At 29.8% G+C, this 16,541-nt stretch overlaps 1 protein-coding gene across 5 annotated transcripts in view; it reads right to left on the bottom strand.

Annotated features, from left to right (window-relative positions):
• Positions 1–1,149: 1,149 nt before the first annotated feature.
• Positions 1,150–16,541, bottom strand: part of LOC148629893 (serine/threonine-protein kinase Sgk1-like) — a 61,220-nt gene continuing 45,828 nt past the window's right edge. For 4 of the 5 annotated variants that reach the window (XM_088559331.1, XM_088559313.1, XM_088559323.1 and 1 more), the window contains 11 exons: positions 13,304–13,394; positions 12,264–12,313; positions 11,478–11,535; positions 10,005–10,220; positions 8,553–8,665; positions 7,903–7,939; positions 7,159–7,245; positions 5,055–5,258; positions 4,671–4,808; positions 4,393–4,450; positions 1,150–3,983 (listed from right to left, as the gene is read on the bottom strand). In XM_088559331.1, the coding sequence (XP_088415457.1) occupies positions 3,868–3,983; positions 4,393–4,450; positions 4,671–4,808; positions 5,055–5,258; positions 7,159–7,245; positions 7,903–7,939; positions 8,553–8,665; positions 10,005–10,220; positions 11,478–11,535; positions 12,264–12,313; positions 13,304–13,394 (1,168 nt within the window). In that variant the 3' untranslated portion in view covers positions 1,150–3,867. Of the gene's footprint in view, positions 3,984–4,392; positions 4,451–4,670; positions 4,809–5,054; positions 5,259–7,158; positions 7,246–7,902; positions 7,940–8,552; positions 8,666–10,004; positions 10,221–11,477; positions 11,536–12,263; positions 12,314–13,303; positions 13,395–14,867; positions 15,229–16,541 lie in introns of those variants that run through there. The other variant, XM_088559340.1, reaches the window with a different exon arrangement.

Here is a 16,541-nt window from a genome sequence, read left to right as displayed (position 1 = left end):
TTTTAATTAATAAAAGGAACGGCTGGGATACTAAATTATAATTGTAAGATTTATATTAACCTTTTTATTTTAAAATGTGCCATTTGGTGCAGAGATATTAATCACTAAGCTCATTGATAATTCAGATATTCACTTCTTTTTGAGTCGTATGACCATCCGTACAACCGCTACAAAACTAATGACAGATGCAAATGATGTTTCAGTGGGATAAGCAAATTAAGATAAATTAAGCTGTGTACTACAGATTCTACAATGTGTACAATGTGTACAATGGTCAATGAACAGCGTTTATATGCCAAGTTTTTTTTTTGAAACTCGTACCTATAGTATGCATTGCGAACATGTAAGATATGTCACACATAGCTAGATGTTTGTTTTTTTTTTTAATTAATTTGGATTTGAATTATTGATGTGGTAACTTCCTTTTTATCTGGCTTCTTTCAGTGATTGCATCATTTTAAAAAGAACAAATCTTTAATAAGGCTTTGCGTATCCCCTAGAAAGGAAATAAAATGCAAGTGAAATGCTTACAAAGTACTACCTATAAAAGATGTTACTAACAAAGAACTACTAATACTGAGTGTTAACATTTATGTCTTTTTAAATTTTTACATTGGAATTTGTCTTTATCTATTACCTAGTGTTACTTAAAGCTATATTTTGATTTCATGCACTTTCTCTAGTACATTGTATAAAGTTTATTCTGAGTTTTTGTTTATTTTTCTGCATGAAAGTTTGTAGCAATAAATTATTTGTTGTTGCATTGTTTCCTTAAATTTGTCTTGTTCAGTCAGATCTCAAGTTTTAAATCATTTCTCAAAGTGGTTGACTTTGAAGCCACCTTCCAGATGAAAAAAAAACACAGTATGTGCTTTGACAATAAAATATAGGTCAAATGGCAAAAACATAATGAAAAAATTTCCCTCAGTTATTAATGTAATTAGCTAAACTTTTCACTTGGATGAACAGGAAGTAAATGTATGTCAAACATATCATAAAACCATTATGTAGGAACTCCATATCAACCAGAAACTCAAACCATTCATATGAAAATATTCCTTAAGTTGTATCTACAGGTAACATACATTGGTTATAATGGGCATGTTAACTTCAACATGTCATTAAATGTGGTGTATAAAGACAAGACAATTTTCAAATTTTTTTTTCGATTTTATTGATTTTATTTGTTGTATGCAACCTGTTGCATAGTAGTTCATGTTGGTATCACAACTTCTACCAACATATAAAACATTGAGCATAAAACAAAAAAGACATTTTAAGTACAAACATTTCAATAAAATTTTGAGTTCCAAATATGAATTAAATTTGGAATGTATATAATAATGATTATAATATATCTTTGATATGTTATACTTACATGCATAATGAGTATATGAAAATAAAATGTCTCTAAGACTAGCTCATTCTAGTATTATGAATTTGTTCTGGAACTTAAAGAGATATAATATCATTGAAAAATAAACACTCAGAAAAATAATGTTTAATCCCTTTTTAAATACAGTGAAACCGGTCTAAACAGGACCCTGAATACACTAAAACCTGTCTAAACCAGACACTTTTTAAAGTCCATGTATAAATCAAACACATGTCTAAAGTGAACAGACCATACAACGGAGATTCCATTTAGACAGGTTGCATTGTACTACATTTTGTCAATCCCATCCTCTTCTGCAAATTTAATAGCTCAAAAGTATTTCTGATTATTTTTTGTAAACTGTTCTAATAAAATGCAAGTGAAAAATTTATAAAGAAAGGACCCCCCCACCCCCGAAATAAAAACAACAAAAAAAACCCAACGACAACAAAAAAAAAACCAAAAAACAAAAAAGACACTTAAAAATATTTTAAGATTTGAAAAAAAAAAAATTCAAGGATCTGTGTTTTTCCTATTGTTCAATTTGATGTCATGTATAAATGGAATTATAAGATAAGGCAGATATTTTGATTCTCACAAAAAGCAATATAAAATATTTAAAAAAACTTATCAAACAATTAAGGTACTGCTAATTCAGAAAGTATTGTGATGCTTTTATTACTGCAAAAAAAATGTGATTGAACTGCAACCACAGCAAATATACTTGCCATAAGAAAATTGTAACAAAACTTGAATATAATTTTTCTAGAAAACATACAAATAAAAAAAATGGCAGTTTATTATAAAAAGAAAACACTACATGCAGTAATTTCTGAATTGTCAGTATCAAAAATGTTTAAATATGTCTTTTATTGACTAGTAAAAATCTGGCAGAAAATGCATTATTTATTGCACTCTTATTCCTTGTGTTTTCTGATTGTCTGTCCTTATCAATAAAATTTAAAATGATTTTTGAAAATTTGCTGTCTTAAAAAAATATATGTTGGTACCAAGTAAAAGTTCAGCAACATAAACAATTTTTATCAAAGTTTAGAATCATTCCATGGAAAAAATCTTTTCCACAGAGAGCTAAATGGACAAAAATATGTACAGAATGGAAAACTGAGCTGCAAACTAAGAAATAATGAAATATGAAATGACGTAATTTTCTAAATATGAAGAAAAAAATTTACAAAACATGGAACTAAATAATGACAATGAAGTTTAATTTGTAGAAGTGATTGACCGGGTGTTGCAATGACATGATTAATGGCTTTAATCTCAGCTACATCCCTAACCCTGAAGGGATTTATCTCCCTTGGAAGATTATCTTCCTTAACTTGACATCTTTACTCCCTTGATCTGAAGAGAGGTGTCATTGAATGATAACTATGAGGTATTGTAAGTATGGCATAATGTAGACTTTTGGTCCTCTAAAACAAATTCAACAAAAATGTTTGTAAAAATACATGTAAAGCAAATGATCCAGTATTTGTCACAATACACTGTGCTTTTGACATAATCATATGTATCAAGCTTGATTTATCATGCTCAAAGTGGCAAAATGAACAACACAGTTTTGAGGTAACTGTTAAAGTCACACTTCAATCTTCCATTTTCCCTGATCCAATCTGTGTCTCAATAAATCAGTGAAAGCTCAGAGTAAATGCATTTTTACAAGTATGAATGCACTAAGTAAGACTAAAGACTTAAAAATCCTAGTCTTCTTTGACTGTAAAATATCACAGTTAATGAATTATTGCCATAGTAATTTTGTTCTAACATTGTGATATATTATTACTTGGTAAGTACAAACACAACCAGGTTTTATTTAAAACCTTTTTTTCTTAGTACAGTGTTCTCAAATAACACAATATTTCATTTTATGTACATTGATAGATAAAACATCAAACTGTCATTCAAATTAAAATAAAAACAACATATGTATTTCAAAACTTAAAACAATTATTTAAAAGTTTGGTAAACTATGGCAAATAACTGACCACCTTATACAAATAGGTGTATACTGTTCTCTACAACAATAAACAATATTTACAAATAAAAAATATATAGCACCCTATAAAATCCAAACATCCATAACAAATAGCCATTGGTGGGCTAAGTCACATGACTTAAACAAAACCTTCCAATACAACTGGAGACTGACTTAAGTTTTTTTCACCATCAAGTCACTATGTGGCTATAGCTACTTCAACAAACACTCCATTTCATTAAAGTCAAGGCACATATACAATTCTCCGTGAAATCACCACTTATTTGTCTAAAATTCAGGAAGTTCCTCGGCAGTTCTAAGTCCAACAATTTTCAACAAAAATGTCAATTGGCTTTTTTTTCAAAATAATTATCACAATAACAAAACAACAAAAATTTCAGTATAAATAACAAGTTATAAAAAAGTCACAATCGGAAAATTTTTGGACAGGATTTTCAGAAATATCACAACCATGCTTTTAAAGGTTGGTAGTTGTGTACTAGCTGAATGCATCCTCTGCTGGGGGTACATAAGAAAATCCTTGGAACATATTGTCTGCTTCCATTACACTGGCACTTACCATTTTACTATTTCCTGCTGATTTGCCAACTGATGCTGTAAATAAAAGAACCTCTAGTTAATGGATGGCATTTACTATTTTAGAAATTGCATTCTGCTTGGACATTAAACCCCAAAAAACAAACAAACAAGAAATTGCATTGAGTTGATATAAAAACAATATAGGAATGATACTTCAAATCAGCGAAGTTTGCAGAGCATTTTCTTATTAGTGTCAAATTTGTACATTTAAATAGTACATAGTAAATCAGGAAGCAGTTATAATGTTTGCAAAAGATTACTGCAATTGTGAAGGCTTCTATTTTTCTAATTTTAGTGTTTTTTTTTTCACCATCTGCGTTCCATTGTATTTTGACATTACTGCATGGAGATACTGATTTATCATATTTTCAGGTAACAATATAAAGATAATTAAGGTTTTAAGGAGCAGCTTTTAAACACTTACCGGGAACAGGCTCTCTGACAAATTCTGGATCAAAATGTTTCAAATCCAACTGTCCACTCTGAAACAAAAAAAAAACTTAATAAAAATTGAAAAAAGAATGCAGTAACTATTTAAAAGCTGAAACCATGCAGACCACATTACTTTCAGTATGGTAGAAATTATCCTCAACTTTATCAAACTTAAGTAAAGAACAGAATTAAATCATTGAGCAACAATGCTCAATACTAAATATTCATGATTTATGGCTAACTTATCATGTGTACTATTTTCAAACATACCACATTAGGATTGTATGGTGGGTGGATTTTTTTCTTGTCAAGATCATCCCAGTTAATGTCAGAAAAGAAAGCATGTGTTTTTATTTCCTGGAAATCTTTCTTAGCACCGAGCCTTTGTTCCTTTTCCTTTTGCAAGAGCTAGAAGAGAAAAGCAAAAATTTACTACAAAATTACCTAAATTTTTTTAAAAGAAAAAGTATTACAGAATTATAATGGTTCTTAATATACTGATTACATGATCAATGTGCTATGTACTTTATGCTTACTGCAAAATGAGTAGGTTAAAAGTTGCAAAAAATAGCATGTAGATTAGTCTGACTTCAATAATGAATAGATTTATATACTAATTATTAAGTATAAAAACCAGTATCTATCATTACCTACCCCATCCAATAAAGACCTTGCAGCGGGAGTGCCTGTTGTCCTCAGTCGTAAAGGTTTATACAGAATGTTATCATACATTTCTGCTGTATCCCTACTGTAAAAGGGAGGTAATCCATACATCATTTCAAACAACACTGCACCTAAACACCACCAGTCTACTGTTTTGTCATATGGCTGTTTACGTAATACTTCTGGTGCTAAGTACTGCAAAAAAGGGGGAAGGTTTTAAAGCAGTGAAAAAAAACCAAACTAACAAAAAAACTGCAAGAGACTTTTTTCTGACGTAGTAAATTAAATTATTATTGAAAACCATACTTAAAGTAAACATCAACAAAATCAAACCAATTTCATTACAATTTATGATAAAAAGTGCTCTCAGCCAATAAAATGAAAAATAAACTTGATATAAATCTTTTTATTAAGTCATGTTTTTTATCCATGGAAGAGACATAAAAGTCAATTTATTCAATTATATGTCGAGACCTATATCTTAAAAAAAAAGTCACAAGAAAATGATAAAGATCTCTGTGACAATTAAATCGGTTCTGCATATAATGACAGCGATTTCACAATCTAATTCATTTCACATATTCAATAAACTTGTGTTTAGGTAACAATTGATTTGGTCAGTAACATCTTGTGTCTAGGAAAGCATTATTTCCATGTATTGACTGACATCAAACCAAAACAATAATGTCATAAGGTTGTCACTTATTATCATGTTTTTTTTTTTTCATTCCAATGATTCATATTAAAAAATACATTAATGATAATTAGATACTGAATAATCATGTTCTACTGTTTGTTTTTTTTTTTTTATATCTTTGCTGAAATTGCATGAAGCCAGAGGATGAAAATATTTCTAAAATTCTACTTCAAAGCTTTATTATTTCCCTATTTATACAGTTTTATAACAATATAGTTCATCAAGTTTATTGAATACAACATTCATTTTGCTCCATTAATGAATTGAATTTGCATAACTTTACAAATTTTATTTCATTATTTATGAAAGACAACTGCATGTTGTAGTATTAACATCAAATCTTCAGTACAGTTAGGATTTTTTTATGCATATTTATTGTTGACATTTGATAATAAAAGCGTTAGTCATTTTGGCAAAAACTTTAACAAAATTATACCAGATTGAACTATCATATAATTATGAATTCCTAAAATGATATTGGAACAGTGAAATGACACAGATCTTTGACATTTATTATTCAACATTTTCAATGCTCTTGACAAATACATCTCTTTGTTTCTGTCAATCAAATACAGTTTCTTTTTGTAATTCTGGGTGATTATTTTGTTTTTGTCACCTTGCTGACTGATATTGTTAAATTGAAGATCAACCTTCTGTGTCTTCTACTTTTAAGATTCAGAATCAGTAAAACATATGTTGTAAGGAAAATATATTATTGCTTTTTGTGTCATATTAGCCAATAATGGATAAATATGGAGAACTTAATGGACAGTTAGGGCTCAATAATATTCAGTATGTCAGCTTGACAAGTGTAATTTTGAACATGCTTTTCCTACACAGGCAAAATTATTTCACATGATTTTCACACAAATTTCACATGGTTTTCACCTGAACTGAGCAAATAGATTTTGTGTTAGAGTTCACGTGAAATTCAGGTGATTTGAGCCTTCACATGAAATTCACATGAGTTGTTCATATGCAATTCATGTTAAGTGAATTTCACGTGAAAATCATGTCAATTTCATGTGAAGCTCGATTAACATGAATTTCATGTGAAAAATATCTGCCTATGTACTGATTAAGTGTAGGAGCCAAGTTCATTTAATGGTTTTTGCTATCATAACATTGAAATGTTAAATTTAACAAAAGTAAAATTGCCTGAAAAATCAATTGCTACTCTCAATAGAAGATATAGTGCTTAAATCAACGAATGAAATCATTTCTTTAGCACCGATCATATTCTCAAATCAATTCAAAGGGGAAGTTAAAACCTTAATTTACTAAAGTCAAAGTCTTAAACTTAACAATGTATTCTCAATCATGATCAAATCGGTCACTAAAAATCACCCAGATTCTCCTGGGAAAACAGGCCTTAAGACAATTATGTTCAATAATTACCTCAGGGGTTCCACAGAATGTACTAGTAGTTCCCATGCCTTCAATGCCCTCTTTACATAGACCAAAATCTGTCAAGGTTATGTGACCCTGAAATTATACAATAATACCTACCATGTACATGTATTGTTTACAAAAAAAAAAAAAAAAAAACAATTTGTATTTTGTGTGTGGTTCTAATTTGGTGGTCTCTCTATTTTTTTTCAAAAGGAATTACTCTGATATCTATGAATGACATCCACAGGGTTTATATATAATAAAAACTGTACTTGCAAATTCTGTAGGGAAATTATTTATGTATTTTCATTTTTGGTTAAAATTTTGGTTATAGCTGAACAATGTTATTTTTCATGATTTAATAATCACATGTAACTCTAGGAGTAATTATAAGCAATAAAATGTGGTGGTCTGCCACACTACAAACTATACACATATCAAAGTTTCATAGGTGGAGCTAAAATCTTGTGGTTACAAAACTATAGAATTTCTCAAGAAGATTATGTTTTTTGAATAATTCAAACATGATTAACATATGCTATATGGTAGAGCTATAACAAGTAGATTTATAGTTACTACATGATGACTTTTAATTGCACTGGGTGTTTTCACAACTTGAGGGTTTTTTTTTTTTTTTATAAGGGGCTTACATTCCTTCTTATAAGTACTTGTTTAACTACATGTACAATGAATTAAACTGACTTAAGTCAGTATTTTTCTTTGTCTCTGGGAAGATATTTTTATACTTACTTTGGAGTCTAACAAAATGTTCTCTGGCTTCAGATCTCTGGGAAAGAAAAGAAAAATTACTTTCATATTTAAGTTCTTGCTATTCTAATGAAACATAAGACTCATTTTGTATATACAGCAACCAATTGAAAAAGAGCATTTTAACAAAAATGAAGTCATACAGACAGACAGATAAGGGTATAAACCAAAAACCCTTTCTAAGAATTTCGGGAGCATGAAATCTGTTCTAAGGTACTCATACATCAACTGTGTACATTTCTGATGATGGAAGGGAATGTACGTCAACATAGAACATTGATGTCATTGTGTCTATGTCATGTTTTATACTCCATCATCTGCCAGACTTAAACATAACCAAGTGTAAAATAATCAGACCACAATTCCAGAAAAAAGGTAAATTCACATTATTTATGAAAAGTTTTATTATAAATCATAAAATGTTAAGAATCAGGGAAAACAGCTGAAATAGTTTCTCTATGACTAACACTTCCAACAAGTCTTCCACTATCAGGAGCATGATGGGATCTCAAAATCATCAATAGCCTTGATGAACGAAACTCAACATCAATCATTTTTTAAAGTTCAAGGCAAAAATTTGTTTTTACCATAAGCTGTGACATGAAAGCTAGATTGCAATTCATAAAATTTACCTGTAAATGATATTGAGGGAATGAAGATAGCCAATAGCACTAGCCATTTCAGCTGCATAAAATTTGGCACGAAATTCTGGAAAATATCTTTCTCGTTGTAGATGAAAAAATAACTGAAAGAAAAAGGAAAGAAACAAATTTTCAACTGGTTCAGTAGATACATAGTTTAGGAACTAATGCTAAAAATGTGCTTTAAAAATTACAGACCAAAATGTCTGATAAACACATATCTAATACTGAGGCTACAAATGATAAGAGGCTAATGTCACTAGTACAGGAACTTACACCAAAACAAATTAATGAATATTGCACCTACTATCCTACATGATAAACTTATAATAAGTTGATGATTGACAAATGTTATTGACAAAAATGATTATAAACTTTAAGAATGGTTTTGTCAATATAAAAATATCTTCATCATGTTTCAAATTCAACAATATTCATGTTCAAGCCTTATAAATAGCTTATCATTTTTTTTTATTAATGCTAAAAATAATAATGCAAACACAATTATTAATTTATGTGGTTTTTTTTTGGATGTTTGTTTTAGTGTGGTAAAAAAAAAACCTTTCATGTTATGTCATTTTGACCTTCATTAAAATAAGAAAAAGCAAAAACGATATGTGTTATACAAACTACAAATCAATTTGATGTCACGAACTTGAGCGGTACTAACAGGTACGTCCTGTCTTTCCCAAATTTAATACTAATAAATGTCACAGAAACATTGTGACCACTTATTGATTGTTGTACATTAAGAACATATAAAGTGAGGTATTTTTATTGTCAAAACAAGGATTAGCAAAATTTGGTTACAATAGTTAAAAAAAAAAACTAGAAATAAGTATTTTTAAAGTCAAAACAAAGACTGAAACAAATTTCTAAAGAACAATGACATGAAATTAAACAATACACAGATGAGGTCTCCTTCAGTGATTTTTTATATACCAGACATTTTCCAAACTTTGTAAAGTTCAAGATCATTACATAGAGTATTTTTTAATTTTGATTTTTGAAGGGACCTCCAAACCATTAGTTGAGACATCATGACACAGCAACCAAATGTACTTTTAAAACCATAACATTTTAAAACCCTTATCAATAAAACAAAGATAAAATGTTTGTTTTTATGTTGATGTGGGCAGAGTAAAGTGTTGTACAGTCATTACTGTCAGAACTTGCATGTTTCAAACATTTACTGACTAATGTTAAATCTAATAGAAGTTCAATGACATTTTTGGTGCAAAAATATGATAAGAACTTTTGATGTACAGCTGTGATAAATTGTGATTTATAAAAGCTTTTAAAGTGTTACACAAAAACATACAAAAACTAGTAACATGAGTCCATTTTTAAAATAAAAAATAACTTAAATTGTTTTAAATACAAATACACCACATTCTAGCTGAATTTCCATAAATTTCACATTGCAAGAGTTAGCTCCCTTACCTCTCCACCATTGACATAATCTAAGACAAAGTAGAGTTTGTCCTGAGTCTGGAAGGAGTAGTGGAGACCGACTAGAAAAGGATGTTTTATGTTTTTGAGGAGGACATTCCTCTCTGACATGATGTGTTTCACTTCATTCCTCTTCATAATGGCTTGCTTCTGGAGGACTTTGATGGCATACATGTTACTTTCATTTTTGTGTCTAGCTAGCAATACCTGAAAATAATGTATTAAACAGTTCACTTGTTGAGCTTTACTTCTGGTTGTTTTGGGTAACTGAATCACTTTACCTGTAGTGGCAATGTATTAATCTGATTAACATGGTGAACAAACAAAATCTATTTTTTAAGTCCGTATTGAAAATTTAAAACCATTGTTTATGTTTTGAAATATGAAAATGTCACAGAACATTTAGTACTGAACTTGGCATTGATTTTGAACATTGACAGCAAAGCAAAAAATAATGAAACACAGAAACTAAACGTGACCAACATGTCAATTCCAATCTCAATTTGGATCACTCATTTCACCCAGAATTGTTTAGAGAGTACAAGTATGCTGTATTGATACTAAAATTCAATGTTGTAATCTGGGAGATAACTTCAGCAAAAACATTTCTTAAAATAGGGGCAGATGAGCCATAAAAATGTCAAAAACATTCATAAAGAATGTAGAAATTGTAAAAGGTGCAGGAGAGAACAATGCATGTGCTAGTATCTATGACAGAACTGACCTGAGTCATGTTTAAGCTCACTGTAATAGTTCAAATTAGACAAGTTTTGATTAAGCATGTAAATCGTGCACTTTCCCTTAAGCGTTCCATCAGAGTACACCTGTACTTAATAAGGGAAGATTGGCCATTTAAACTACATTCATTTTTTTCTGTTTATTAACTACTAAAAACTACCAATGTATTTATTATCAGATGAGTGGCAAAGACTTTACTAATGAAGTTGTAGACTTTTAGCATGATTTAGCAAGGGTTTAAAGAAAGATGGATAGGGTTTGGGGCTTTTTTTGGCCATAATTTAAGGTACTGCAAATCTTTAGACAGAAAAATGATTTTTTTTATCAAACATGATTATTTAAATACCTGTAGAAGATTTTTCTCACCAAAGACCTACACACAGGCTGCTGCTTTGAGACCAGATTTTTATGACATGTTTTTTTTGCCTTTTTAAAATTGTTAATAATTGGTCATCAATTAAGAAAAAAATGCATGACCTTAACAGTGACCTTAACAGTATATTTAACGCAGCAACAGGTTATGGTTAGAATTTATTCCACTAATGCGTAAAAAATGCCCCAAAAGACACCTCAAAATAGATAATTTTCTCTCCCACAATAAGATATGTATCAAAACAGCTATAAAATACCTAAAGGCAAAAACTTCATATGCAAAACATGTAACTGATTTATTTGGGTAATTTCACTACATTACTAATGGAAAGCCTTTACCAGTACTCCACTCACCTTGCCAAAACTGCCTTTGCCAATCACCTTGAGGAATTCAAAGTCACTTGGTTTTACACTGAAACAAGAAAAAATATGCACTGCATGACTAGAAAGCATGAGTAAATTTGATCAGTTAGTGGTTTCCTTGTGATTTGATCTTTTAGATATGAAAAAAAATTGAGGTAACAGAAGAAATCAAACATATTGCTAGTTCAAGGTACACTAAGTATTCATCTAATAATGTTGGGAAAATGTTATCAAAATAGTAATTTAATTTTACATTCTTTTTAAGGGTTAAGTTGGTGGGTAGCAAGTGGGAAGTCCATAGTCAATCAAGTATGTTGTAACAAGAAATAATAAGTGCACTAGTGTGGCTGACAATTTACTGCTCTTGGAGTAAAAAGGTGGGACGAAGTGAAAATATCATGACAGATCATGTTTGTGTCAATAGAATATATATATTTCTTTCTTAAGAAATTTCATACACACAAAATTCTGAGATTAATAGGTAAATGCTTTACCAGTATCACCCAACAACATGATTGTGAAAAACCTGACAAGCTCCCTTGAAAAATCCATTTATAGATCTTTCTTAATATTGAAGTTTTGCTCTTTATTAAACAGCCAATTGTATATGACCTGGTTTAGAAAGTGTCCTATTTAGCTTATATCACTCTACTGCTTCCTTCTGCAATCTGATAAATCATGCCTTTAACATTTGACTAATTCTTTATGAGGACTAGGTCACATTAGCAATCAATTAAGCCCACATCATATGAATATTTCCTTCTTGTCATATATTACCTTGTCTTTTCACTGGGACCAAGATTGACTGGGTTGTTGTCTTTCCCATTCTGAAAAATGAAATGATATTATAATGAAATAGATCTTATTTTTATTATATATTTGAGGATAGTTTACAGTAAATTTGCTCATGGATTCTTATTGATTTGTTTCTTCTATACATTTTAACCAAAAGGTTTGGCCCCCAAAAAACTCCATCAGATCAAAAACATTTTGGCAATTTTGACGGTAAAAATTGAAGGACACTAAATTTTATATACTAATATTTGTACAATTGTTATCCTGAAAAGCATAGTAAATAGTAAAAGCTTCTACACAATTTTCACAAAATGATTTACCCTCCTTTGTGATACACAGAGTTCAAATTATGTTAATCTAAGCACTAAACTTCAGATATCAGAGAGTGGATTTATAAAAAAAATGATGTGGTAAATCCCATGGTTCTTTCTATTAAATTCTCTCAAAACAAACATAATTAAAGAGGTGCTTTAATGTGTTGTAAGGAATTACAGTGTAAAACTATTAATATACACACAGCTGTAACATTTAGCTAAGTACTTCCAATTTTAGATCTATCTATGACGTACATGAAACAGCTGTTTTCTCTGTTTTGCAAAAATGACATCAATTCTTTTAACATCTTTTATTTTCGGCCAATTTACTGTTTAAGTCATTAAATATGGTATTTGATCATAAATCTAATGAAGGTTTCAACTTAGAAGGAACATACATCAGTTTGAGTATATTTCCAAATTTTCAACGTACAAAAGAAAATGCATTGGTAGTGGGGATCCAGTATTCAAATTCAAAATTGAACAAAAGATTTGTTTTATCAAATTTTCTTTATATTTCTAAATTTTTTGTGTGTTTTTTCGTACAACCTTTATCCCCATAAAATGTACAAATCCAAACAGACAGATTTTTTTTTTCAAAATCTGCTACCAGTACACTTTAGCATGCTATCAGTGTTTTTTCCTGATCTCAAGTTCAATATGCATTATATTTTAAAATACCAGTTCTTAAACACAAGAAATGCCTACCATTGCTTCTGAGTCCTCAAAAGTGTCAGAATCTACTGGTTCCGTGACATTTCTTGGATTGTCTAATGACAAAAATGATCGTACTTCAGGGCTGAAACAACAAAACAAAGCTGACGTCAAGCAAAGGCAGATAATGTAACACTTTCTGGCAGCTCCTGATAAAGAATTCTCCAATTATGTAAAATAATTGGCACCTACCACGACAGTCCACAGATACATTTTAATTACAACAGATCTTTGATTTGTTTAATGTTTAATTTCGCCGAACATCACTTTCAAGCCTTAACACTTGTTTCTTTCAGAAAACAAGTTATCCTATCTGTTGGCCTGTTTAAAAATAAATCATGATGTAAAAGTTGGCTAAAGTTAATTATTTAGTTCTACTAGCCTACTTTTACAATCAGATAATTTAACTCAAGGTTCTTCATGGTTTCTCTAACATGGATATCAATTACTGGTAGCTATTACTCAAGCTTCTTCTCACAGCAATTTTTTTTTAATTTGAAATGGTACAGAGAGCCAACTTAATCAGCAAAACACTATCTAATTCATATGCTACACCAACAGTTCATATTCTGTCTATGTCTTTTTCATAATTCAATTTATATTTCAGAAAAAAAGTTGCTGTGTAAAAAAAAACATTAAAAACATCCACAACAAGGATCCATGTCAATTCTATTCTTGAAAAGCAACAATCATAAAAAGTACTTTTATCTAAAATCTGGAAATCATCAGTACACAATGAACTGTTACTTCTTAGGTAGATCAAAGTCTGTATCATATAAAGTACTACTTTTTATAGACATTTGTTAGGACATTAAAAGGACATTCAATTTTAATACTAAAGTACAATAAACCACAGAAGCAATACAATGTTAATGGCAAAACAATAAAAAATGAAATTGACAAAACAGAGCCAGACTTCCTTACCTCTAGCAAAAAATAAATGGTGCATTAAACAGACAATAATATGCTCATTTGATGTATAATTTGTTCTTATCAGAAAAATGTAGAATATATATACATGTTTAAACATACCTTATACAAGTAGAAAAATAGCCTAAATATGCCCCATAGTATAAAATGTTGACTCACGGCAAGTGCGGTCACCAAATACTCAGCAAAATTTCATTCATATATGGATAAAACACTTAAATACTTTATTGTACAGTAACATATTTTTAAGAGCAGTATACTAAAGAATTTTAACGATTGATTAAACTTACGTCAAAAAGCCACATATTGTATAATAGAAGTTATAGAGTAACATTGACATCAATAAATTAAAGGGAATTTGACTTTCCACAATTTTTCGCTTTGAGAGTAATAACGAAGGTTAACAATAAAAATGTATATATTTTGAACCATCTGATCATGTTTTTATTATTCAGGGTGTATCATGAATAAGATAATGAGGGAGTTGCTAATATTGGGTTATACTTAATTGATCACAAATTTACAAAATCTGATTTTAGGTTGTGACAATGATCATGGTATTACCATTCATATATTATTTTCATACTAAGATGATTAAGGCAGTGTATAAAAAGAAATTAATACATACATCACATGTTTCCTAAATATCCTGGCAACACTACAGAAAATTTTCTTACAACGAAATGGCATGAAAATTAAAGTTTGTCTGTTTTCTTCTTTCATTCACAAGTAAAAAATGATGTAGAATGATATGTCTTAGTAATTTGATAATTGTATAACAACAAAATGTCCTTTGTCATTAGCTACGTCAACATCTTAGACCATGTCCTTCTTATATAACAGAACAACTTTTACGTCACTATGAGGTAATTAATAGATCCAAATTAATATATCTTTCAAGTTTTGTTAATGTCCGTTAGATCCTGCAGAGTTGGGTTAAGAAATGGGTTATCAGGATAAAAATTTACAATAATATAGAACGTAGTGACCTATTTCAACACCACCAAGTATCAGCTGACTTTTCCATGACTTAATTCCAACAATAATATTTTTCATTGAAAAATCTGTTGCCATCCAAAGTTCAAATTAACTGTCACTTTAGAACTAGCTATCAACTGGATGAGATAAACAGAATCATCACAAGCTAATATCATTACACATCCTTTCAATCCATTGGTAAAGGAAAAGAAAATCCATTCAAAGTTGAATTCCTTTAATTAGTACATTTATTTAAAAGGCAAAAATCATTAAGAGGATGTATGTAGTATTTCTAGTAAATCAAGTTTAAAGTGGTGAATGAAGGAGTTGCTGGTTAAATAATTCCTATTTGGTCTTTTATCTTGTTAAATAGGCATGACTTAGCCTATCCCAGTAACATATGGCCATTCTTTAAGTAACTATGGGGTAAATATTTATGTACTTAACAAGGAGGGGGAGTACTTATCATGTGAAGACATATCCTCTTACATTACAATAATGATGTCTAATAAATGGGGATCAAGATTTTTGATAAACTTTAAACTTGTAACAACATCCGTGACAAACATGTTCCTGGGTCAAACGGACACTGTCAAATTTCTACTTAAAGATCTAGAAACATGACTAAATGTCTGTTAAAGGAGAAAGTACACATACACATGTAATTCAGATGTTTACTGACCAATGTCAAATAGAGTGTGACTAAAGCTTGCTGATGACCTAAAAGTACATTCATTTTAGATTGATTAATTGAGGGGGGATCATTTAAATTGGAGAAAAAGTTTATGAAATGCATGCACATGATTTTATTTCATTCACAATTTTCTTTAACAGGGTGGAAATGATTTTTTATGTTTTTGTTTTGGTCGGTTTGTTTTTTTCAAAGACTTTCTTATTTTATGAAAAATGTGCAAGTCTAAGAAAAATGTGGTGATAAGATGAAAAAGCAATTACTATTTTTAATTGATGGATTTGAATAAACTATAAAATCCATCAACAGTTAACAAATTTATCATATTTTCAAATCCCACTCAGGTAAAACAAAGTTTTGGATTTCAATGTTTTATTGTCTTAATCAGAATCAGACCATTATCAATGGAATCAAATTTCAACATGTTTACTGGTGGAAAAACACCTGATTCATGCTTAGTTTAAAGTTCAAAAATTTTGTTTACCAACAAAATTCCACATGAACTGACCTTAATGACCATCCTTATCAATCTACTAAATACCAATAGGGTTATTAAGGTCAAGTGTTACTGTCCTCATTATTGGACAGTTGATGTTGTTTTGAAATTTATGAATGAAAAGTTCAAATAGAGGT

Source organism: Perna viridis, chromosome 1, assembly GCF_037379345.1.
Source record: "Perna viridis isolate PV_CMFRI_1.1 ecotype Kerala chromosome 1, ASM3737934v1, whole genome shotgun sequence".
In the NCBI taxonomy this organism is placed as follows: Eukaryota; Metazoa; Mollusca; class Bivalvia; order Mytilida; family Mytilidae; genus Perna; species Perna viridis.
Note: the sequence above shows the minus strand (reverse complement) of the source record. Positions and strands in the feature narration are given on the sequence as shown.